This window comes from Eurytemora carolleeae, unplaced genomic scaffold (assembly GCF_000591075.1).
Source record: "Eurytemora carolleeae unplaced genomic scaffold, Eaff_2.0 scaffold13, whole genome shotgun sequence".
Classification (NCBI taxonomy): Eukaryota; Metazoa; Arthropoda; class Copepoda; order Calanoida; family Temoridae; genus Eurytemora; species Eurytemora carolleeae.
The window spans coordinates 702704-728943 of record NW_019402181.1 but is presented as its reverse complement, the minus strand read 5'-3'; the positions used below and the strand labels follow the sequence as shown (position 1 = coordinate 728943).

General features: G+C 32.5%; 3 protein-coding genes across 6 annotated transcripts; all 3 read right to left on the bottom strand.

The window, feature by feature from the left end:
- Positions 1 to 757: 757 nt before the first annotated feature.
- LOC111718145 (cell division control protein 48 homolog B) lies at positions 758 to 9112 on the bottom strand. Of its 2 annotated transcripts, XM_023493657.1 has the most exons (16): positions 9045 to 9112; positions 7860 to 7953; positions 7085 to 7386; positions 6572 to 6618; positions 5978 to 6040; positions 5599 to 5674; positions 5168 to 5257; positions 4526 to 4636; positions 4092 to 4166; positions 3680 to 3774; positions 3206 to 3274; positions 3000 to 3093; positions 2511 to 2618; positions 1541 to 1594; positions 1347 to 1390; positions 758 to 774 (listed from the first exon to the last, which is right to left on the bottom strand). In XM_023493657.1, the coding sequence occupies exons 1-14, from the start codon at positions 9106 to 9108 to the stop codon at positions 1578 to 1580; spliced, it is 1305 nt and encodes a 434-aa protein (XP_023349425.1). In that variant the 5' UTR covers positions 9109 to 9112; the 3' UTR covers positions 758 to 774; positions 1347 to 1390; positions 1541 to 1577. The 2 variants fall into 2 exon arrangements, with proteins under 2 accessions (XP_023349425.1, XP_023349426.1); XM_023493658.1 differs by lacking the exons at positions 758 to 774; positions 1347 to 1390; positions 1541 to 1594 and adding an exon at positions 1643 to 1717.
- On the bottom strand, positions 9113 to 21599 carry LOC111718144 (methionine--tRNA ligase, mitochondrial). 2 transcript variants are annotated; one of them, XM_023493655.1, is made up of 15 exons: positions 21401 to 21599; positions 19410 to 19498; positions 18926 to 19038; positions 18470 to 18580; positions 17430 to 17512; positions 16245 to 16323; positions 14511 to 14604; positions 13849 to 14134; positions 13220 to 13297; positions 12522 to 12562; positions 11768 to 11844; positions 11367 to 11462; positions 10720 to 10770; positions 9944 to 10023; positions 9113 to 9330 (listed from the first exon to the last, which is right to left on the bottom strand). In XM_023493655.1, exons 1-15 carry the CDS (start codon positions 21595 to 21597, stop codon positions 9123 to 9125), a joined length of 1683 nt encoding a protein of 560 aa, XP_023349423.1. In that variant the 5' UTR covers positions 21598 to 21599; the 3' UTR covers positions 9113 to 9122. The 2 variants fall into 2 exon arrangements, with proteins under 2 accessions (XP_023349423.1, XP_023349424.1); XM_023493656.1 differs by lacking the exon at positions 11367 to 11462.
- Positions 21600 to 21625: 26 nt separating this feature from the next.
- On the bottom strand, positions 21626 to 25738 carry LOC111718143 (BUD13 homolog). 2 transcript variants are annotated; one of them, XM_023493653.1, is made up of 11 exons: positions 25589 to 25738; positions 25279 to 25330; positions 24740 to 24805; positions 24368 to 24437; positions 23663 to 24305; positions 23285 to 23452; positions 22714 to 22831; positions 22348 to 22398; positions 22137 to 22195; positions 21798 to 21884; positions 21626 to 21705 (listed from the first exon to the last, which is right to left on the bottom strand). In XM_023493653.1, the coding sequence occupies exons 1-11, from the start codon at positions 25699 to 25701 to the stop codon at positions 21657 to 21659; spliced, it is 1476 nt and encodes a 491-aa protein (XP_023349421.1). In that variant the 5' UTR covers positions 25702 to 25738; the 3' UTR covers positions 21626 to 21656. The 2 variants fall into 2 exon arrangements, with proteins under 2 accessions (XP_023349421.1, XP_023349422.1); XM_023493654.1 differs by having other exon boundaries at positions 23285 to 23455; positions 23666 to 24305.
- Positions 25739 to 26240: the final 502 nt, after the last annotated feature.

Genomic DNA, 26240 nt, shown 5'->3' with positions numbered 1-26240 from the left:
TTTTCAACGTTGACGAACATATAGCTTATCTTTTTGCGAAAAAGGGTCTTTTAACATATAAAATACCCATTTTTTAGTTACGTATCCTATTTACAACATAACCCATTAAACTTTAATCTAAGCAAAATTGATGATATCCTTGTTCTCTTTCTTTAAAAAAACTGATTATTTGCAGTTATGGTTTCTGCATATAACAACATTTGAATTTATATAGCAGAGACAAGTAAGGAAATTGACAAAGTTTATCTTTTCTTAAAAAGAAAAAAGACGAATTTTTCTCTTCGTTACCTGTAACTAGATAAATAAAAAATTTCGAGATAAAATCAAATAATGATTATCATCCACAATTTAATATAATATTAGTTTTGTATTCTTTAAAAATATAGAATGGCAGATTTTCTATATTTTTCTGTCCTAGCATGATTGGTATTGATTATACTTCTCTTGGAGGCGTTGTTGGTATTTACAAATTTGTAAAGGATTTGGGTACCGTTGTGAATCTGCCGCATTAAAGAAAGGGTCAAACTACAATGACACTAACAGTCCCAATTAAAAATAGTAAAGTTGAAAGTTTCCTGAAAGCAAAGTTGCTCCAATATTACTGGCAGCAGCTCGGACTAGTCTAGTCTTTCCACAACCTGGAGGACCGTACAGGAGCAATCCTAGTAATCAATCCTTTTACTAAACCATGTACATTGTACACCGTACAGGAGCAATCCTAGTAATCAATCCTTTTACTAAACCATGTACACTGTACACCGTACAGGAGCAATCCTAGAAATCAATCCTTTTACTAAACCATGTACACTGTTGGTATAGTACAGAAGTAATCCTAGCAATATCTTGTACTGAACCATGTAAATTGTACACTGTTAGCTTTACAGTGTATAGTGTACATTAGTAACTTTTTGTACTATGCACCATGTACATTGTACACTGTACACTGTACAAAAGTAATCCTAGTAATTATATTTATTACTAAACCGTGTACACTGTACGCTGTACAGCATACAGGAACAATCCTAGTAATCATATTCTGTACTAAATAATGTACATTGTACACTGTACAGGACTAACCCAAGTAATCATATACTGTATTAAACCACGTACATTGTTTATTGTACAGTAGTAACCCTGGTAATAGCTTGTAGTAAACCATGTACATTGGTAGGTAGGAGACCTAGAAATCATATCTTGTACTGGTGTGTTTAAAGTGTACAATGTACAATGTACATTAAAAGTAAGGAATACCTTTATCAATAATATGAATTCCGTCTCTAATTTGATTTTTTTGGGAAACAAAATTTAACGATAAAAAATAATTTAGGTATAAAAAATAATGGTACCTTTAGATGGTTTGATACCAAGTCTGGTAAATGCTTCTGGATTCCTGGAGACAAACTATTTAGACAACAATAGAAAAATAAAATAGTAATTTAAGAATCCGTTTGGAAATAAAATTTTCCTGAATGAGAACATTTAGATATTTTTTGTGTAGTTACTGTAGTATTCTTTTCTGAGCAATGTTGCGGCTAATTTCCTAATTGGCCATTCAACTGCTCTTTCAAGTTTTCTCTTCACATCTTCCATTCACCTAGTACAATATACCAGTCAATTTATAATAAAAGGGAAGCTTTTCTGAGCAATATTGCGGCTAATTTTCCTAATTGGCCATTCAATTGCTCTTTCAAGTTTTCTCTTCACATCTTCCATTCACCTAGTACAATATACCAGTCAATTTATAATACGAAGGAAGCTTTTTGTGAGAGGGGGGTGGGGTTATTTTTTATATCTTAATAGGATTGTCGTCAAAGTTTGAGTTACCCTGCAATTTAATCGGGAGCAGGCTTGATTCAAAACCATCATCTGATCAATAATGAGAAAGATACTAACGTCGTTTTTAATTCAGATAAGTTTTAAATCGTTGCTGAAGCAAGATATGAGTAAGTCACTTTAAGTTCTAGTTCGTACTTAATCATACACAGTTTTGAACGGTAGAGTTGTGAATGGAGGGCCGACCACTTGAAGAATTTACGTTCACAGTCCCTTTAAATCAGATAATACTTTATATTTGTGAACAGGACTAAATTCATGGATGGACAAAATCTTTAAAATTCGAAAGTAACTTGAAATCTTTCTTCAAATTCTATGTATGAAGCATGCCTCCATCTATATATTTTATTTCTTTAAATCATTTAAGAACTGAGATGTAAATCATATTTTAAAGTTGAAATCTCTTAAAGTTTGCTTTTATTTGTGCCAATTTTTTAATCTCGCAAAAGACGACCAAAAGGGAAAACAAAACACAAAAATTAAAAACAATATAAATAATGCAATTCACAAATGGCAAGGTTAACTCATTTTATTTTATATCTTCTGTCAGAGTACACATTTGGCAAACCTTAAAACAGTAATCCAATTTTTGGAACATTTAACGTCATTTTATGAATATCCAAGAATTTCCCAAAACCTTGATGTTTCGAAACGAATGAAGAACTATGTGCGATTACCTATAGAATCCCAAGATATAGTCTCCAGGTTGACCCATCCTAGTCCTAGTCGGAGACCAGAGGGAACAGTGATATCAATACACTTCTGTATCCCCGTCCAACCAGACCCTAACATTATTTATCTGATATAATCTTCGAAAAATTTGAAAGAATATCAGAAAACAATGATAGAATCTCTGCAGGCTTTGATAGAAACTCTGAAAACTTTTTCAAGAATATCAGAAAACATTGATAGAATCTCAAATGCTTCGATAAAGATTAATTTTTAAACATGTCGTTTTTTGTTTGCTGGAAAAATATAACCCGACGTCTAATAGAGCTACTCGGGGGTCAAAATTAATGATCAACGAAAAGAAATTGAACTGTTGAAAGGAGAACTAGCTATACCTGGTTCAACTACTTACGTTTTTCTGTGAATCGGGAATGTATCTATAGATTGAGCCTCTCACTTAAAATTAAGTGAGCTGTCCCTTTTTAATAAAGCTATACCTGGATCAGCCCAAAGTATTCTCCGAGTCAGCAGAGCTAGATCAGAGGCAAGATATCCTCTCGTGCAACCAGCAATCTTCTCCAAGTAACCAGCCTTAAAGAGACATCAGGAAAAATTGATTTCCAACTACCGGTGAAGTTGTTTTGTCACACTTTTTTCAAGTGTACATTTTCAGCATGATTTTTTTATAACAAAATGATCTCACCTCTAGGTTTAGCTTTAACTGTTCTTCCAAACATTCAAGAATACGCAATCTTTCATCTTGTGTCGGAACCTTAAATTAATGTTTATGTAAACTCGTTTTGTAAATTTTAGATACATTTAGAATTCCATAGAAAACCTTTGAAAGCTTATTTGCATCTTATTAGACCAGGCTAACTGTTTACTAATGGTTGTCCACTCTCGTCCATGTCCTTGTCCCTGTCCCTGTCCCTGTCCCAGCTCTTGATCAGGTATATATTCTCCACCATCCTCGTCATTTCTACAAATACAAAAATNTCCTGTCCTGTCCTATCCTGTCCTATCCTGTCCAAAACTACTTCTCTACTTTGACCGGCAGTGAGCTAAAAAAATGTAAAAATAGCTTTTCCTAGCTCAACTGCTTCAGCAACCGGCATCTGTTTTCACAATAATTACTTCTTGTCAAAATAATTACCTGTTTTCACAATAATTATCTGACCTTCATGAAGAATTCGACCCCAAGGCGACCAGGTCTTCTCAAACCAGGGCTAACCTCCTGAGGTTTAGTTGTAGTCACAACCACCACAATATTATCTGAACAAATATTATTATAATTTAATATAATTAATAATCATTTTATCATTATTATTATATTATTATAAACTATTGATTATATACATTAATAATAATGATACCTGAAGGTTTGTATTCATCAAGATAAGAAGAAAGTATACACTTTTGATTATATACATTAATAATAATGATACCGGAAGGTTAATATTCATCAAGATAAGAAGAAAGTATAAACCATTGATTATATACATTAATAATTATGATACCGGAAGGTTTATATTTATCAAGATAAGAAGAAAGTATAAACTATTGATTATATACATTAATAATAATGATACCTGAAGGTTTATATTTATCGAGATAAGAAGAAAGTTTTGAAATCCCTTGCAGCAGATGAATTCCCTTCTTTCCACCTGAAAAAAAGTAGAAATTAGCAGGAAATTATACGAAATTTGTTTTCTTAAAATTTTGTTATTTTACTTCAATATATTATGATAACAATCATGAGAGAACAAAAAATATTCCCGCCTTAATAAAATAATCAGTTTTTGAACTTATGAGCGTTGATATCCAATTCATACTTGATCAGACAAAGCTGTTCAGGGTACCGTTGTGAATCGGGCATTGTTATCTTTGGTTGGAACGTCACTTACAACTGCGCTTGTTGAATTCTGATCAGAGTTTCCATTTTTGATATTTCGCCTACAGTCCCCTTAACTCCTATTAAACACCCCCTAGTCATCGTCTAGAAAATTTATCTTCAGCAGTTTACCTGCTGTTTCAATATTTCGAAGAACAAGAATAGTTCCAGGATTATCAGGATCCTGAGCAGAGATCTCCTCAGCTTCATCAAATATCTGTTCAAGAGCACCTGAGCCCGAACCTGTTACAGTTAGATCATAAGTTTACTTTCTATAAAAATAATTTATGGCGTATTTTCATCACAGTGATATGTGATATGATATAGATGATGACAATGACAATGAAAATAATAATAACAATAACATTAAGAATGATGATAATGATAACGATGACATTGATGATGATAATGAAAAAGACAAAGACAATGGTGATGAGGATAAGGATTCTTAAGATCCTGAGCAGAAATCTCTTCAGCTTTATCAAATATGTGTTTGAGAGCACCTGAGCCAGACCCTGTTACAGGTATATCATAAGTTCACTTTTTATAATAATAAATTATGGTGATTATCAGTTTTATGTGAAAATGATAAAAATGACAACAATAACTTAACAATTTTAATTCGATAACATTGATTAATAATTATGATGATGAGAACAATGCCATTGATGATGACAAAGGCAAAGAAAATAATGATGAGGATAAGGATTTTCCATAGATCTCTTCAGCTCCATAAAATATATGTTGATCACATTTTTAACAGTTGCCACTAACCTAATTCTGAGCAGTCTTGAGATATAACCGGCCACTCAAGGTCTGCAGCCAGCCGGTTAACCAGTGATCCTTTCCCACAACCAGAAGGACCTTCAAACAGAGCGTGAAGGACTAACCTTTTAGGTAGTCTTTTGTAATTAAACTATTTTCTAGAAACCCATGGTCTTTAAGTATGAAATATACTTTTTAGATAAACCATATGCAAATCAGTTATCATTTCTTAAAGGTTAAGTGGTTATGATAGTTCTTTCAATATCAAATAATTATTAACTTACTCATAGCTGGAAACTTTTAAACAGATGAAATGAGTTTAAACCACACCCTCTCAATATTGAATATTCTCATAAATTCTGACCCATGACATATCAGCTAATCTCCCCACGAGAATAAAATAAATATTCTAAGCCCATTTAAAAGTTTCCATCTCCGACCTGAGAGCAGAATATGTTGATTCTTCTGCCGGAGACATTTGTAGAGTTTGCTATATAATCCCTCTACACCACCAACCTTTAGTAAAAATATTAAAAAATGCTGATATTTGGAATAACCCCCCCCCCCCTAAATCCATAGCCCTCCTCAATTTAACTAAGGTGGGACTCTATTTAATCACAACCTACTGGAGACTAATAACGGTCTTGGAAAGTAAGACCCATTAATTTGTGGAAAAGAAAGACGAATGGACTCAATTTTATGATTTTAAAAAGCCACTGAACACAAAAATACAGCAATTTTAGTCATTGTACAATGTACACACACCCATTTCATCAAACATGACAAAACACTAAAAATGCTGTCCCTCCTGTTCCTTACCAGTGGAGCAGATTTGGTTTTCTTCATCCGATGAATATATCTGGTGGTGTAAACTCTAGCAATCTATAAAAAGACTGTTATCAACTGTTTTAAATATTGGAAAATAAAACGGAAGTGCAATTACTATGGATTACAGTCAACTCTGGACTGTTGAAGTTTTATCCTTTGTGGATAACCCTGTAGATATTAGTGCAATTCCAAAACCATTCCACACACAACTAGTGTTACAACCATTTACAGACAAAATTGCAATAATCAATACATATTCTCAAAAATATCTATGAGCGGCCAAAAAAATAAAAAAAATAGGAGGAAAATGCGCATTTTAAAATGGGTGAACACTGAACGTTTTATCTACATTTCATATTTTGTATTTGGGTTTTTCTCAGATTATATATTCCATTTGAAGTACGAGACACGTAAAACCTAAGATGATCATTTTAGGAAAGTTTTTTGAGTTTAATTGGGTGAAGGGGTTGATGAGACCATAGTAGTGTTGAATGAGATGTTTTGTTCGATCCGATCCTGTCCACTGTTAGGACTAAGTCCTAGAGTCCATGTACTTTTTAGTCATACTTTTTATATAGATTTTACCTTGATGTTTGTAAGCCTGTTGATTTTATAAGAAAAGCCAGATTTGTCTAATTTAAATCCTAGAAATAATTAATCCTGTTTCGTCTTGACTTTGAAAAATATAAATGTTTGCAAAAAATGGATTTTCTGAACTGAATAGTAAACGTAATTTAAGTGACCCTCCATTTATTATGGCATTTCCGCTTCACAACGGTTTCAACTAAACCTTTATCTGAATAACAATGCGGAAGATATCGGTATTTCTCCATAAAAAGTGATGAATTTTGACAATTTTATTCATGGTTCCTGAACACAAAAACATAAGTCACTTTTCATTAGGAAACCACATTTATAAATAATCCAATTTAACTTGAAAAACAACGAAATTTTAATTCCTTCTTGATCAGACAGAGGTTTAAAATGTACTATTGTGAATCGGACAAATCTTCGATTTTTTTAATGAAGGGGTATTTAAAAGTTCGTCTACAATCCCTTTCATTCTTTACAAAGATTATTTTGCTATTTCTTGGTTTCCTAAATGAATTTGGACTGCTGAAATATGATGTAATTTAGCCACTGTATTTTCCTCTAGCAGTACAGTTGTATTGTTTACAAAACAAACATTATGCAGTACATCTCTTAGTATCTCCGAATACCCTTCCATGTCTTCGATTTTCTTTGTTAAAACAAGAACAACTGAAATTGACCCTACTGTTGTAAGATTAAGTTTCTCCAGAGTACTCTGCTGAAGACCTTGCTGAGGGGTTAGATGAGGAAGGAGTTCTCCAAGGTTCTGTATTTGGGACCCTGTACTACATATTCCACTGCTAACCTCTCTACACAATAAATACCAATTAATACATTGAAAATCAATGGCTTTAGAGTGATTTTATCTTTGATAACTAAGAATTATGAGAACATTTCTTCGATTTGTAAGACTAATCCGATGTTAGCGTCAAGAGTGGAATATTTCAAGATCGCGAAGGAAAGTATAATCAACCTACTCTACCAACTGCCATCGCTAACCTTAACAGCTCTAAGCTATCTAAGCTCTCCTGCTGCAGAAGTTTTACATTTACAAATATAATATATCTCAGGCTGCGCCTTTCGGTGAATTATTAAATTTATTCCACAGTTTTTCTTTCAATATTATAACAATAATTTTAATTATTACACTTTCTTCCAACGGACAGTATTATATTACTGTAGAAAAACACATGATTTTTATTGACACTACAAACTTTTTTTAGGCATGCAATGGTTAGACATTTAAAAATAAAATCTAAAAACTAGTGGAATATATTGTCACCTGATCCTATGAAGGAAAACTCTGGCAATAAAGGATCTATTTATGAGAACAATGTTTCCAGGTTTAAGTCCAGTTCTTCTCATCCAACCTTCTCCTACAATATATTAATTTTAAGCTCTTCTCATCCAACCTTCTCCTACAATATATTAGTTTTAAGTTCTTCTCATCCAACCTTTCCATACAATATATTAGTTTTAAGCTCTACTCATCCAACCTTCTCCTACAATATATTAGTTTTAAGCTCTACTCATCCAACCTTTTCCTACAATATATTAGTTTTAAGCTCTTCTCATCCAACCTTTTCCTACAATATAATAGTTTTAAGCTCTTCTCATCCAACCTTCTCCTACAATTTATTAGTTTTAAGTTCTTCTCATCCAACCTTCTCCTACAATTTATTATTTTTAAGTTCTTCTCATCCAACCTTCTCCTACAATTTATTAGTTTTAAGTTCTTTTCATCCAACCTTCTCCTACAATATATCATTTTTTAGCTGAACTCCTTCATCTAGAGCTAAACTCATTTCTATAGAGCTGAACTAATTTTAAACTCATCTTGGAGTTTAACCGTTTCTATGGCACCACTCTAGTCAAGGATTAAAGATATAGAGCTGAGCTACAGTCCTCGTTGTATGTATCAATACAATGAAGACGACTTCTTCCATGCTTTCAAACACATAAACATACACATACATATGGAAACAAAGAGAAGCTATCAACTAACAGCTTCTCTTTGTTTACTTGTAAACTCAAATTTGAGAAAAGGATGATAGAGATCAAAACTTAAATAGAAAAGTCGTCTTCACTGTATTGATACAAACGCCGATCCCTGTATGAAGTTCAACTTTATTTTCGACTCAGTCAAAATTTTTGAATTCTCCTGTACTCTTTGAAATTCAAAATTAAAAACCCTTATTGTTTTTGTATTTTGTGTTTCAGGTTTCGTTACATTTAACTTCAACATAAAACGTAAACTGTAGCTTAAACTCAATAATTAAGAATATTTGTTGTATTTACTGCTAAATGCGCATTTTGTTAATGCCTTTTCTGATGTTTTCTCATTTTCTGGTTCTGCTAAAAATATTTCTAATAAAAGAAATAATTAAAGTTTGTGGGATTCTTCTTTCGAAAAAATATCTTGTTTAATAGAAAATTAATTGTGTATAAGGAAGCCATTCTTGTATACCTATATACAGCTTCTGTAATGAACTTTTCTCCGGTTTCACAAAATCAATCTCAATGCTTTCCATATTGTTTTCTGAAATTAACGAATTTTCTTAAACAAAACAACCTTGTCTACCCTCAAACCTCGTCCACAAAGGGTCGTTTGGGGTCCCTTGGCAGCCCCCTTTTCTTGCCAAGGGTGATGTTTGCAATGGATAAATAATCTTGTATCTGTAGGTTCCATGAGTTTTGAAAGAAGTGTATGGGCGAGGGAGGGAACAATGGGTTGAAGTAGGATTCCACAAACCCTGGCACATTTTAACATTTTACTTCATTCAGATAGATAGAAATACAGATAGATATATAAATAGGTATTTATCTAGATAACTTGATATATAGATAGATAAATAGATAAATACATAGATAGATAGAGAGATAGGTAGGCAGATTGATAAATAGATAGACAAATAAATAAATAAATAAATAAAGATAGACATAAAGAAAAACATATATGTATAAAGTTAGTTAAAAAATATTTGGGGATTTGAAAAAATTCAGAATTGTTGAGGTATCTTTGATAAAATATTTCACACATAAATTTTTTTTATTGAAATATTAACGCTTAAATTTTATAAAAGGTTGCGAATCAAATCAAATCAAATCAAATCAAATCAAATCAAATCAAATCAAATCAAATCAAAGTTATTTAGAATTTCCAACTAAAAAATGAAGATGGACTCTCTATCAAGCTTGTGATGAAGGACGAGACTAAATGGTATTTGTGGAAAGTTACTTTGCCAGTCTCTTCTAGTATTTTGAAAAATATTAGAAAATTTGACAAAAAATCCTAATTTTTCATTGACTTAGCTAAAAGATAAAACAGAAAAAAATAAATTAAAAAGAAAAGCAAAATGTACATCCCTAAGACTCTCGAGACTGAGCGCCAGAACAAAATTTAATCTTTCTGGATTCATTTTCTTCAACTCCCAGGGCTTCTCCTCCTGTCACAAAAAAGGAATGGTTCATGAAATCAGAAAATGGAATTAAAGGGATGCTTCATAAAATCAGAAAATGGGATTTAAGACGAAAACAAAATTTTTGCCGACTGCTTTAGAAAATTCGTAACAAAAAAGACCTCACTACATATATTCAATGAGATTTTAAAATTATGATTATTTTAACAATGTTTTTAATTAATTTTCAAAAACCTCTATTTTGATAAATCTACTAAAATTGACCAATTAAACTGTTGAATAGGAAGAAGACTCAAGTGAAATGAATATCAAACGCAACACTTACACAGTTAAAAGACCCATTTTACTTCATAAAATGTTTTAAGCTAATATTTCATAAAAATGCCTATGAACAGAATTTCTTCTGGATACATTTAGGTTCAAGTTTTTAACCCTTGGGCGTCATAAATAATCATATTTGCTTCATATTAACATCTAATTTCAAAGCTAATCTCCACCTAATTGCTTTAATACATACATATAGTAAACAGTATAAAAATAGTTGTAGATTTTTTTCCTGTAACATTATAACTTGTATGTGTATTTTTAGCAATAAACTACATCTTATCTTATCTAATACACTAAATTACTTGCATGTCGTCTTCCTATTCCAAAGTTTTATGCGTTTCTTCTCGCTTTACGATATTCACAATATAATATACAGAATCAAGTTTATTTTTTGACCTGGACGAACAAGTTGGTTAATCTCAAGACATCCATTATTAACACGATTCCCTAAAAATATAAGTTTTCATGACAAATTCACTTTATATTGGGCTTATTAGTATTCAACTGTATTATTCAATCCTAATAATAATAATAATAAAAATATTTGGCCAGAAAAATAGGGTGAATTCTTCGTTTGATTAAAAAAGTAAAAAAATCAAGAACAGTTTTGACAATATTTGAAGAAAAGGATTTCGGTCTGTAATTTACTCCAATCAGTGACAAATTTTTTGGAGTAAATATTGAATGAATTAAACAGTAAACAAATTCTCATTTTCTAATCCCTAAATCTTGGGAGCCTGATTAAACTACCACGTATCTAGATTAAATGTTTAAGTTTAAAACCAAAATTACAATATTATGTGAAACTATCTCAAGTGACCGGCGTTGCCAGTAGAATTTAAAAATACTAGGAAAATAAAAATTTAATTTTGAAAAAAAATCTATTTTTAGCCTATCAATGGATTCCCTTAAAAAAATGTCAGCCAATTTGGTCCAGCCGTTTGGCCAGCTATTGCTGACATATATATACATAGCATACATTCATACATACAAATATATATGTATGAGCGAAGAGCTTTATTATAAAGAACGTTTAAACTTGCCTGATAAAAGTTGAAAGTATCGTATGCTGTTTTAACAGTGTCGGGTAAGGATTCAAGATGATCTATTAAACTACTAGACAAGGTGGTGGAAAAATTCTTAAATATGCTTTTTATCAACTTATGGAAGAAGTAATTTGAAGCTAAATGCAATTTAATTTGTTTGTACACTGCCTATGCTCTAGTGACTCTATAGTAGCGAATTAAATTTAAGAAGAAAAAATTGCGCATTCTTTTAATTTTGAAAACTTTACAATCTTTTTTCCAAAATTGTTGTTGAGTTTAGTACGATGAAAAAATGACGATTTGAAAAGCAACAGTTAGAAGCTAAAATAGTTACTAGCAAAGCCGGCGCCACATATTCGAATACATTTGAGAAGAAAAGTGTAATAAGCAGCATATTCCTGAAAACATGGATTCCAATCAGGAATTATTTGCGATGGATTCACACCATTTGAACAGGATCGATTCAATAGGTTTCCTAAAATTGATTAAAGTTGACCAAATCGAGCCATTTTCTAAAAATGGATGAAATTCGCCAGATTTACAAAAATTGTTCAAATCAACAGATTTCATAAAAATCGAAAAATGCACCAATTTCCAAAAATTGATCAATTCCACAGATTTCGTAACATTGACTAACTGATTGGACAAATTTCCTAAAACTGATCAATTTTTAAAATTTTTTGAAAAATTGATCAATTTAATAGATTTCCTAAAATTGATCAATTCAACAGATTCTCTAAAATTGTTCTATTTAATAGATTTCCTAAAATTGATCAATTCAACAGATTCTCTAAAATTGATCAATTTAATAGATTTCCTAAAATTGATCTCAACAGATTCTCTAAAATTGTTCTATTTAATAGATTTCCTAAAATTGATCAATTCAACAGATTCTCTAAAATTGTTCTATTTAATAGATTTCCTTTCAACAGATAAAATTAAACCCTCTGAAAGGACTGAAGAATTAACTTAAACTCAAATTTTCTAATATCTTTGCAACCTTATGTCGTAGACTATTCATGTTTAAAACTATGAATTCTGATAAAATACATAATCAAAGTTGGAAATCTAAAAGGGTTACACCTTACAAAGATAAAAAGAATAAAATATTACGGAAAGCGTTTAGTTCCTTTAAATAAACTTCAAGCTTACCTAATGTATCTGCTAGTTCATGGTTCAGGTAATGCAACATTCTATAAATATGGAGTAAATAGGATTCATGTCGGGAATATGTTTATTTTAATTAAACTATTACATCCTTAGCAATAATATTCTATAAACTATAAATTCTTTAACCCTTTCCCATGATTTATCCCTTATAGTTGAGATAGGGGAGTGTTAAACATGTCCCTAGTCTAACTTTTCCCATGATTTATCCCTTATAATTGAGATAGGGGAGTGTGAAACATGTCCCTAGTCTAACTTTTCCCATGATTTATCCCTTTATTTAATATAGGGGAGTGTGAAACATGTCCCTAGTCTAACTTTTCCCATGATTTAACCCTTATAATTGAGATAGGGGAGTGTTAAACATGTCCCTAGTCTTACTTTTCCCATGATTTATCCCTTATAATTGAGATATGGGAGTGTGAAACATGTCCCTAGTCTAACTTTTCCCATGATTTATCCCTTATAATTGATATAGGGGAGTGTGAAACATGTCCCTAGTCTCCCTTTACAAGCTCAGACAATTACTTTAAAATTCTCATTTATATTCTCAATAAATGTATTTCCCAAAAACTTTTGAATCATATTATTATTAAAAAGTAAATAATTAATTTATAACAATACATTCAATACTAAGAGAACAAATCTTTCCTAGAGATATTTTAAATGACACTAGTATTTACCTATCATGACAAAAGTTTCCATCCATATGCGGAACCCCTTCTCTTAACAGCATGTACCTTGTACCGTCTACACCATACCTATCAAGCAATCATTTATCATGATCGATAATATTGGTTTGATCTTTGATCACGATAGTTGATAATGGTTTCATCACTGATCATGTCTTGATCATTGATTATGTATTGATCCTTGATTACATTTTGATCATTAATTATGTCTTGATCATTGATTACGTTTTGATCATTGATTACGTTTTGATCATTGATATGACTTGATCATTGATTACGTTTTGATCATTGATATGTCTTGACCATTGATTACGTTTTGATCATTGATTATGTCTTGATCATTGATCATGCTTTGATCAAAGATCGCCCTTCTATGATTGATTATGCATTGATTATTGATTATACTTTGATCGTTGATCATGCTTTACTCATTAGTCATGACTTAATAATTGATCATATTTTGATCAATGATCAATGATCATGCTTTGACCATTGTTCAAGCCATACATTTATTACTAAAAAGTTTGATAAAAATCTTGCCTTTTATCTTTTAGATTAAAATTTCAATCATAGGAAATAAAAAAATTATCAATCATTTATATAAAATAAATCTAACTTACTTAGTTATGAGATCATGTGGATTTAGAACATTGCCTAAAGATTTAGACATCTTTACATCGTCCACCATCCAGTGGGAGTGAACTAAAATTTTACGCGGCAAAGGCAGTTCGAGAGCGCTCAGAAATCCCGGCCAGTAAATCGCGTGGAACTTGAGAATATCCTTTCCTATCACGTGGACCGAGGGCGGCCATATTGGAATTTGTTCTCCTTGTTTGTATCCAGCTACAGTTAAATAATTTGCAAGAGCATCCAGCCAAACATAAATTGTGTCTCCAATCTCATCTTCTACGAAGAAATAAAAATTGTGTATTAAAACATAACTCTAATGTTGCATATTAAAATTATGTGAACTTATAATAATGGAAGTTTAAATCAAAACCATGATGGTTGTTGCTGGGGTTTCATTCATGAACAGGAGAGGCGAAGACGCCATGCTTTTATAAATGCTAGCACAAACCATTGCAATGTGCAATAAGGATCAATCTGATGGAGGGTGGGTTATTGGCGCCGTTCGGGGTACCAGATACTTCATGATTACTGGCAAAATAAAATAAATGTTATGTGTATTTGAAGTGCTGAAGAAAGTGTTAGGAACAAATTTTTTGCACATAAAAAACTTCTTACAGAGAAGTGAAGGTGCTAATTTCACGACATTTTCTACCTGAGTCTGGGGCAGATATTCCCCATTTTAATCTAGATTTAGGTCGAGAAACAGATAAATCACCAAACTTTTCATCTTCTAACCATGCGGAAACCTAGCAGGAACAATTCTTATTTAAAGGGACTGTCGTCGTAATTTAAGTGATCCTCCATGTATAGACGGTATAACGGTACCATTGAAACCTTTCACAGAACAATAATTTCTTCAGATAAAGGTTTATTCTGAAAATTCCTATATGTTTTCCCACAGTAGAAATGCACATGTCACTTTTGTAGAGAAAGTACAATTAAAGTAATCAGTTTTCAAAATCATAAACATTAATATCTTATTTATACTTAATCAAAAAAAGGATTCACCACAAAGGGTCAAACGACCCAGGGTCAAACGACACAGGGTCAAACGACATAAGGGTCAAACGACACAGGGTCAAACGACAAAGGGTCAAAAACGCGACAAAGGGTCAAACGACACAGGGTCAAACGACAAAGGGTAAAAAAATGCGACAAAGGGGCAAATTTTTTTAAATTTTGAAAGTTAGTATTTTTTATTATTATTTAGGATTAGGTTAGGTTCATTCTGGGCCTAGCGCTGCGGCTAGGACAGGCTAGGGGGCCGAGCGCTGTGGCCACATGGTCAATTATATCCATTTATTTATTATTATTTAGGGTTAGGTTAGGTTAAGACACTTTCTGGGCCGAGCGCTGCGGCTAGGACAGACTGGGGGGGCCGAGCGCTGCGGCCACGGGTTAGGTTAGTTAAGACAATTTCTGGGCCGAGCGCTGCGGCAAGGACAGGCTAGGGGCCGAGCGCTGCCGCCACATGGTCAATTATATCCATGTCTAACATAAGATCCATGTACAAAATTGATAGGAGGGTTGCGAGTTTCCTATGATTCAAATCAAAAAATATTTTTATCATTTAGACAGTTAGATACCTGTTAAGTTGTTATCCATTCTTTTTTACTAACACTGTACAAATTTGTTGACTGAAAAAATAATTATTGGTTTCTATATTTATAATTCAATGCAATGAATATTTTTGTCTACAAAACTATGAAAAAAAGGTTATAAATATACATATAATATAATATAAGCTGCAGCAGAATCCGTCATTTCTTGGTTTACAGTCCCAGTAATATCAGCAAAAACTGCTCTTGGGGCAACTGTAGGCAGGTTTGCAGCAGCCATTATTTTCTCCTGCTCAACAGCTCGAACTTTATTCTTCACAAACCTATTTCCATGGGCATGGTCGGGTTTAACGGACTTAATTATCCCAGATTCATCGATAAGAATGGCTCTAGCATCGCATTTTTCAGCAATCTTATCCCGACACCTCAAATAGCTTACACCCGTCTTCTTGTTTACACTTGTCTTCTTGTAAATGTTGCCAACCCGACCATTATGGAAGCCAGAATCAGACTAAAGTTTTAATCTTCAAAAAGGTTTTGCGGATTTTTGGGATTAAAAATGCGAGTTTCCTATGATTTAAATCAAAAAATATTTTTATCATTTTGACCTTTTGTCGTTTGACCCTTTGTCGTACTTTTGACCCTTTGTCGTTTGACCCTTTGTCGTTTGACCCTTTGTCGTTTGACCCTTTGTCGTTTGACCCAGTGTCGTTTGACCCTTTGTCGGTGAATCAAAAAAAGCTGTTATGGGTACCGTTGTGAATCGGAAATGGACGATTTCAAAGATCTACATTTAGTGACATACTTGAGTAATTAATTAAACCTACTTGTCCTTGAAACTGTGCTGGCTGAATAGGTTGACAATCCTTTAACCATTTTAATATTTTCTCCTTCTGATCACTTAACCTAGAAAATAAATATTTATGATATAATTCATTCAAAACAATTCTTTAACCTTGAACTTAGGCTTTAAGGGACTGTAAAGGAAAAATGAAAGGGGGTATAGGCTGAAACCTGAGAATCTCAGGAGTTGATTGAGACCTATAAGAGTTTTATCTGATGTTTCTGTCTCGAGAAATTAATAAAAAACTGTGTCAAAATTATACCAAAATTATACCAAAAAATTATTCGTAGTATTAAACAGATCATAGTCCGCAAATACGCAACCAATCTGAAAACGACGATATCCCAGAGGAGTCTGAGAAACTCAGGTTTGCTCCTATTATTATTTGAATTTAATAATTTTTCATTTTAAATAGATATGATTTATAATATTATTCATACTTCCGGATCAATTGACCAGAACTCCAACCAATGGCAGTGTAGTGTTATTATCCCGTGATACGGACGTATATCTTTCAGATATACGTTTTGGTATAATTCTGACACAGCTTTATGTCAATTTCTCGAGACAGGAACAACAGATAGACGTCTTAAAGGTATCGTTCAACTCCTGGTAGTCTCAGGTTTAAGCCTATACCCCCTTTCATTTTTCCTTTACAGTCCCTTTAAGCAGTAAACATATTTTATCCATTCTTTTAAAATTAGTTATTAGCGTAATAGAGTACCCGTTCATCAAACCTAGAGAAAACTGACCATTTTCTGACCACAGGGGTTTCCGACATAAAATTTTATTTTAGTTTTACAAAGGTTAGGTTATGCTAAAAGGTTAGAAAAAGTTGTAACCCGTAAAACCACGCGGGGACTGAGAGTTAGAACTACTCGATAATTAGGTAGGAATCCCTTAAGGCAGGTTTACCTAAGGTTGGTTCCCATTACGTAAGCATTAGTTCATTAGTTTAATAATGATGGCTCCTCGGATTAAAGATATAATCTCAATGGTTGATTTTGTAATAAAAAGGGTCTGTTGAGACGAAGTGTTCCTTTTAATTTAAAAATACAGTTGTTTTTGTTTAATAAAGAATAAAAACTTAACAATTCTTTCAGTTGTTAAAGAAAATTCCTTTTTTCTTTAACATTTTCAATCCTTAATGGAACTATTGTCCGCCCACCTGAAACACCAATTTTCCTCTGACGCCCACTCCACCCTGTGACCACTTTCTAAACTATAATGAACCCCATCCCTCTCCTCCACCTAAAACAATAAAAAGCCTCTAAATAATATTCAATTATCTATTTGAAATGAAGAGGCATTCAGGCCTAAACTGCTTCTGGAAACAAAAAATGAAAACTGTGCACCATACGGTATAAACTTAAAGTATATACTTCAGGATTTATTCCACTGTACAAATACAAAAAAAAGACACGAAAATCAAATTGTACAAAGTAAACGCTGGTAGTGGTAAATCTAACTTAAAACATTTGTTCATATTTACCACTACAAACTATACGGTACAATATTCTTTGTACTACTCTATCTGTGAAATTGTTAATTCTACATACTGTACAACGTTTATTGTAAATATGTACCTGTGTGCTTGTTTGAATTGTACAACTCTACCATGTGTACTTGTTAGAATTTTACAACTGTACCTTGTGTACTTGTTAGAATTGTACAACTCTACCTGTGTACTTGTTTGAATTGCTCAACTCTAACTGTGTACTTGTTAGAACTGTACAACTCTACCTGTGAACTTGTTAGAATTGTATAACTGTACCTTGTACTTGCTAGAATTGTAAACTCTACCTGTGTACTTGTTAGAACTGTACAACTCTACCTGTGTACTTGTTAGAACTGTACAACTCTACCTGTGTACTTGTTAGAATTGTATAACTGTACCTTGTACTTGCTAGAATTGTATACAACTCTACCTGTGTACTTGTTAGAACTGTACAACTCTACCTGTGTACTTGTTAGAACTGTACAACTCTACCTGTGTACTTGTTAGAACTGTACAACTCTACCTGTGTACTTGTTAGAACTGTACAACTCTACATGTGGACTTGTTAGAACTGTACAATTCTACATGTAGACTTGTTAGAATTGTACAACTGTACCTTGCGTACTTGTTAAAATTGTACAACTCTACCTATGTACTTGTTTGAATTGTAAAACAGTACCTATATAATTGTTAGAACTGTACAACTCTACCTGTGTACTTGTTAAAAAAGCTTCATCCTGTACGCTGTACCAGGAGCTGTAGGTAGTCCTGTACAGATTTCCAGACGCATAAAGCTGCTTCCATATACTGTCAACAACAGTCTAGACAAATTTAATGTTGTTTAGGGATATTTTCAAGGAGACAGGGAACATTGAAAATTAAAGGCATTAAAGGGGAAAACATTAGATCAACTTTTACAATAATGTTTTTTTCTAGATAGGATATTTTACCCCGCAAAATGATTTAATTAAAAAATGTGTCCCAGGGCCTCCGTGCAAAATGCTTGAATTATGTGGGCAATTTATTTTTTAAAAAATATTTACCCACTGCATTCGCTGCAAACCAATGTACCCCCCCCCCTCCCCCGCCCCGAAGTAATTAAGGAATGGATAAAATGAAAAACAAATTGGGTAATTTTTTAAAGCTTTATATTCTTGAGAATGTACCTTATGTCTAAGTTCTGTAGTTCGTATAAAGTCTGTATAGCTGATTCCAGCTTCGTCAAAAAGTGATCGAAATTCACCAGACACCTCTCTACACAGTTGATCTGGTGTTATACCTAGCAATAACAAAAATGCAATTCAAGGGTAATTATTTTGAAAAAAAAATTATTTTGAATTTTAGAAAAAATAAAAATATCGAACACATCTTTTTGACATTGTCTATTTATGAATGGTCCGTTAAATTTCTCTCATAATGAGCTATCAATGACAGACAAACTTAAATTGATGTATTGCATAGGGTTGAATATAACAAAATAAAAAAATAAAAATTATTAATGCTATTTTTGAAAATAATGCACAAAAATGTATCCAGCCCCAAGCACTTGGCCATTGACGTCACAATTCTATATGGCTTGAAAAGTTTAAAACATAGTATGTCTACACAGAATCATTTTTATTATAATTATTAAATTGAGTCCCACTAAACCTGCCGAGGCTGCAGCTTGCTGAATTTTTAATCCATGCTCATCCGTTCCAGTCGAGAATATACCACGTTTATTAGGTTCCTTTAATCTCCTAAAAATAGAGAATATTCAAGGTTTATTAAGTTCCCTTAGTCTCCTAGAAGTAGAGAATATACCACGTTTATTAGGTTCCTTTAATCTCCTAGAAATAGAGAAAAATCAAGGTTTATTAGGTTCCTTTAATCTCCTAGATATAGAGAATATACCACGTTTATTAGGTTCCTTTAATCACCTAGAAATAGAGAATATTCCAGGTTTCTTGGGTTCCTTTAATCTCCTAGAAATAACAAATATTCCAGGTTTCTTAGGTTCCTTTAATCTCCTAGAAATAGAGAATATTCCAGGTTTATTAGGTTCCTTTAATCTCCTTGAAATCGAGAATATACCAGGTTTATTAGGTTTGTTAAATCTTCTTGAAATAGAAAATATTCCAGGTTTATAAGGTTCCTTTAATCTCCTAGAAATAGGGAATATTCCAGGTTTCTTAGGTTCCTTTAATCTCCTAGAAATAGAGAATATTCCAGGTTTATTAGGTTCCTTTAATCTCCTAGAAATAGAGAATATTCCATGTTTCTTTCATTTCCTAGAGAAATTTATGGAAACTAGGAAAATTTATTTATTGCCCATTTCGTTTTATCATAATCTTACATTTAATCGATGATTTTTAGAAATCCCCAATCTTTACAGAAAATCTAGTTAGGCTCATTACTCAATCGTTATATGTATCTATATAGGATATAGACGTAATCTCTATTGCTCTTTTTAGTTGTTTGTATGGCAGATCATAACTCTAGGAACCCCTTGCGCAGTATGCCTCAAATTTCGGTTGAGGAACTTAGCAGAACCACAGTAATGTTTTTGGGTTGACTTAAAATTTCTATTTGAATGAGTAGACTTAAAGTTGAAATTGCCAGGCAAAGCTGGGTTCCCAACTAGTTGGTTTGTTTTTAGATTGTTATTGCAAGTAGTCTCTGATAGATATTTAATTATTGCCATCATAATTTTACATTTCTATCCTTAGTTCAATTTTTACGAATATTTCGCGTATACATTTCTTGTTCTTTATTTTTTGGTGGGGCTTCCTAATTTATTTCTTTTTGTGGCTTTTTTACATCTCTCTTTGCATGTCCATTGAGTAGAAAATAAAAAATATCAGAACTAAAAAGCACAATTTCAAATAGTTCAATGTTAGCGCTCTTAAATATTTCGAAGGTAAAATAATACACTAAGATCAGGGTGAAATATCGATTGCACTAATGATCGATCGGACTAACGTAAATTCGTACTAACGTTCATTCGCATTATAGTGCGAGTGAACACTTAATTGATCAATCAAACTAAAATCCGCGTGGAAGGTTTTTAGAGCACGTGGAGAACTATTTTCTAAATTCTAGCAGAATTTGCCTCATTTAATTAATTAGGAGAAATGAGCATAATTTAGTAGGAATGAACAAAAAATGTTCGATTGTACTAAAGCTAAAAGTGTGGGTGAAATTGAAGTTAGTACAAATGAATGTATTTTAGTGCAAATTTAACAAAAAAATGTTCTATCAAACTAAAATTACTAATTTCACCATTTTACCTTTCAATTATAATTAGTACAAATTAATATATTTTACTGCAAATGAAAAAAATGTTTATTTGCACTAATATTTACAGAAAAAACATTAGTCCGTTTGAACAAATTTTTTGTTAGAAATGTTCATTTGCACTAAAAATTACAGAACAAAAAAAATAGTTAGTTTTAACAAATAATTTAGTATTCCTGATCAATTGCACTAATGATCATTTGTACTAAATATACCTGGCGGGGAAAATGAAATTTTAGTCCAATTGAAACATAAATTAACTGCGTCATTGATATTCTGAAAAAATCTGAAACAAATTTTTAACTTCGACAACTGGAAACCAAATAGCCTTAATCCAGTGAAACCACCAATATCATTAAAATTACCTAAATCTATAATGTGCATCTGCCAACAAAGCTGAGTAAAGATGACCAATATGCGGCGCAGAATTGACATAAAATATTGGAGTCGTAATAAAATAGTCCGAATTGTTTCCTATCGAGCGTTTAAAATTTGATATTAATGATGTCATTTGTTTCTTGTTGTTTCGTGTGCAGAGCAGTATGCCGCAAATTTTCATCATTTTCTCTGAAAGAAGGAAGGAATCAACAAAATGCGCGAATATTTATTTTCATAGAAATACTATTCAGCCTCCAAGTTCCATTGATATGCCTCCATCTCTTTCGCATGCCTGAAATTAAAAATTATTTAAAAGAAAAGAAAATTCGACAAAATAGGTTCTAGATATTAGAAAAACATAAATTAAAGAACAGCCCTGGTTACCTGTCAATATCTTTAGTGAGTAGTTTCTCTTCAAACCCGTTAGTTCGAACCACCCCATCCCATCGATATCCTGGCCATATCCGGAATCTTTAAAAAATCAATCAATCATTTATAAAGTGATCATTTTTTATTTATTAATCATTGAAAGATTTATTCCTTCATCCTTCCGATCAATAAATCATAATTAAATGAATTGTTGCATCATTCATTCAAACAATCATACTAAAAATCAATCAAAAAGTTCATTTATTAATGCAATGCAATAAAGCAAACAATAAACAAATCGACCAATCAACAAACTGAATTTCATCTTCTAAATTAAAACTGATGAATGTATACCTGTTCGCTGGGGGTTGGGGTCCTGAATATTTTGGAAGCTTTTTCACTTTACCCTGGATCTATAAAAAAATTAAAAATGTAAAGTAATTTTTTAAATATAAATTCAAAATTAAAATCTTTAAACGTATTCAATTGTTAGCTTATGTTGAGATACCATTTCTGTGAGCTTAAGAGAGTATAAATGTTTTTTTTGTGTGAAATTTTCTTTTACCTTTTCTTTCTTTTTTCTCATATATTCCGCCATTGGGTCTTCTTCTCTTTCCTAGATTTTATTCAAAATTTAGTCAAGACCAATGGAACAAAATACAAAACAAAGTAACACATAAAAAAACAGAATTGATATTAATTAACTGAAAAATGCTTCATAAACTTCATCCTAATTTTTTTATGTCTATAATACTAAAATCAAACAAACCAACTTGCCATAAAAATCTATCTGAAACAATAACCATGTTTAAAATAAAAATATATCCCACGTATAGGAATCCTAAAATGCTGTTCATTCATCAATATTCAATAGCTTGTCAAGAACCAGATTTAAAACTAAGGATACACACACTTTTTAAACTTCTCTGACCTGTTCTTTAAGCATAATATCCCTGTCCACATCGTCCTCTGTCCTGGTGAGGGGTTTCGACATCTCGTAGAGGTTGTCCTCGAGCTGGTCCATACTCTTTTTCACCTGGTGGACACCCCTGAACAAACAAACTAAAATTACTAATTTCTCCATTTCACCATTTCACCTTTCAATTATAATTAGTACAAATTAACAATTCAGTCAAAAAACTCCTAAAATAATTTTCATAAGTGGGGGAGGGGGGGGGGGAATATTTTTCAGGCAAATAAACACGCCCTGTAATCTTCGCTCAGTGGAATCTAATGATAAGAAAGCAAAAAAAGTTGGTTGTTATTAGAATTATTAATGCACATTTATGCTTGGTTACCTAAACGTTCAATGACATTTAAGGGTAGATTTATTGTTAAACTGTCATTTTTACTCGAAAAATTATTTTCTTACATACTTTCTGAGGAAGTAAAGAAAAATGATTTTTATTCAATGGAGTGGGGTAAATATCTTCAATAATACTCCCAGTTTCTATGAATTCCCGTTTTAAATTGCCACTAAAGCTAAAAAACTGTTTGCTCACCGATTCCATTGCTCGAACTTCCTCTTGATCTCCTCCGGCACCTCCTTCTTCTCCTTCTCCAATCTCTTCTTCTCCTCCTCCTCCTTGGCCCGACCTCGCACCTTGGTCTCTGCAAACCGTCCAGATACTTTCACGTCCATACTCTCAAACATGGCAGCCTCCTTCCGTCTGTGTACACACAATAAACTTTATCAAATACTTCCAACAAGATTAAGTCTGAGATCAAAGCTTTGACGACCGGAAATTCGTAAATGAAAAATTATATTAATTTTAATCTATATTAAAGTTGCTACCTCAAAGTTGAGTACTCATAATTACTTTAAATCTTAATACTTTTCAACCAAAATTTAAAAAGAAATTATTAAGTTTATTTTTTTCCTAATTGCAAGTAGTTCGTCCTTAAGGTCCCCAGCCCTCTGTAGTCCGGCTCTTTTACCGTCCAATGTCTTGGCCATCTTATCACCTTGTCGTGGTGGCGACATGTCAGAATCACTGCCGCCACCCTTTCTTGGCGGCGATAAATCAGAATCGGAATTTGCGCGCTTCCGCCGTGGTGGCGATGCGTCAGAATCGGAATCCTTACGCCTTTTACGCGGGGGAGAAGCGTCAGAGTCTGATTTATTTTTCACAGATTTTCTAGGAGGCGATGCGTCGGAATTATGACGCCGTCTTGGGGGTGACGCATCAGAATCATGCCTTCTTCTCACTGGTGACGCGTCGGAATCATGTCGACGTCGTGGTGGCGACGAGTCATTATCACTATCATGTCTACGCCTTGGCGGTGAATCGTCCGAATCTACTTCACGTTTTATACGCCTCTCAACACTAGAGTTTCTTAACAAGTCCCGTGAGAGTGGGGATAAAGGTTCTTTCTTTACATCAACATTGGGTTTTTTCTTCTTATTCTTTTTCTTCTTCTTTGTGTCGAACCCGTTCTCGTCTAGATCAGGGGGTTCTTCCTTGATACCAGGTTCAAGCTTGATTATCTCCTCCACCAGTAGTTTAGTTGTTAGATTTTCTCCTGAATTATTTTCAAGTTTTCTTATTTATTTAAAATTGAAATTATTAAATTAAAAAATGAACCTTCAAAAGTTTTCCACCGTCCAGACTTGTTAAATTCTTCATAAATTTTCACTTCTTCTGGTCTTTCATCCTGAAAACAAAATAATTACTCTCCATGGAAAGTGGGGCCAAAACGTCAAAATGTCATAAAAATGGGTAATTTTTCGGAAATTAGATCAGGCGATGAGAGTGATTAGATTTTAAGAGACATTGGTGAATTCAAAAGCTAGGCCTTCGTACACTGTAAAAAATATTTATTTTCAATGTTAATATTGTTTATATGAATTTAGTTCTGTGTCCAATAATTCTTAAATTAAATATTTACACCCCTCAAGTTCTCAGTTCTAAATCTTCTTCCGGCTCATCGTAGCAGCATCAATATACGAGAATTACCTCCATGTGTGAAATAGTCGGCTTCAACTCAAAATCATCCTCCTCATCATCAGAAAGCACAATTCTCTAAAATATCTTGAATTGAGAAAAAAGATAAAACAAGAAATAATTTCTTGATAGGTCATTAAGAGAGGTAAATAAGAATGTATTATGTGGGGTGGGGTATTTGATCTCTTCTTTGAAAAAATCCGTTTTTGAATTCTGAAAGGGACAGTGGCTTTTAAGGAAGGGTATGCCAAATAATAACAGTTCCCTTGAAACCTTAATCTGATCAATATTCAGATTAATGTGGAAGAAAATGTCGATTTGAATGTTCAATTCTGTTAATTTCTCCATTGTTTCTTAAGCAAGAAATGCGCAAGTAACGTTATTAAACAAACCTGCCCCAGCCCAGCCTCACTATCAATAGAGGATCAATTGAAATTACTTTTACAGTCCTTTAAAGAGTAATTAAAAAAAAAGAACTTAAAAATGGAAAGGAGGAAAGTAAGAAAGTAATAGTAGAAGAACATTTATTTATTTAGCTTTATTTATCTCACCGGCTCCTCGTAATTAACCGGTACATCAGCATCCTCGTCAATAATACGCATCCTGACAATCAATCAATCAGTCAATCAATCAGTCAATCAACATACCAACCTATCAATCAATCAGTAAATAGTCAATCAATAAGTATCCATACTATCAATCAATATCAATATATCTTTACAACTAAGGTCTTTTTATTCAACCTTTTATTTAAATGACAAAGATGTAATATGGAAAAGGAATATAAATTTTTAAGCTATTTAATTATTTTAATTCATAACTTTAAAATTTGTGTTCCAACTTCATTAAGATTTTTACAACCTTGGCTGAATTGTTTTAATTTTTTCCTTCTTTTTCTTTTTCTTCTTCTTCTCTACTGTTAAGTCAGCTGATAGATATTTCTTGAGGTATTCTTCCTTTGACATGGCGGCCATTTTGGAATTCTGAAAAATGTCAGATTCATTTTGACAGAAATAAGATCTGCGAGGTTTAAACATATTTCTGTGTTGAAAAAATAATATTTAAGAACGGAATAATCAGAGATTTTCTTTTTTTAAGTTAAGATAAATATGAAAAATACGAGGATTCAATATTTATGATTTGAATATTAGAACACTTTAAGAAAAAACATTTCATTTCTTTTTAAAAATTAACAGCATCATAAATCATAGAGAGAAAAAAAAACTGTTTATAATATTTCCAATTAATTCATTACATATAAAATGTTATTAAAAAGGCTTCAAAATTAATACTTACACAATCATGACAAATGTAGAGAGAGAGACAAAGACGGGGTACAAAACATTATTCTACAATGATAAAAGAACCTGTGCCCCGAAGAACTTAATTAATATAATATCATGTTTCTTGCACAAAGCCAGTTCACACAAAACGGCAACACATTGTAAACCACCTATTATAGTGTATGAGAAAAGTCAATCAGTCGAGAAAGACTATTTGTTCGCGGAGCACA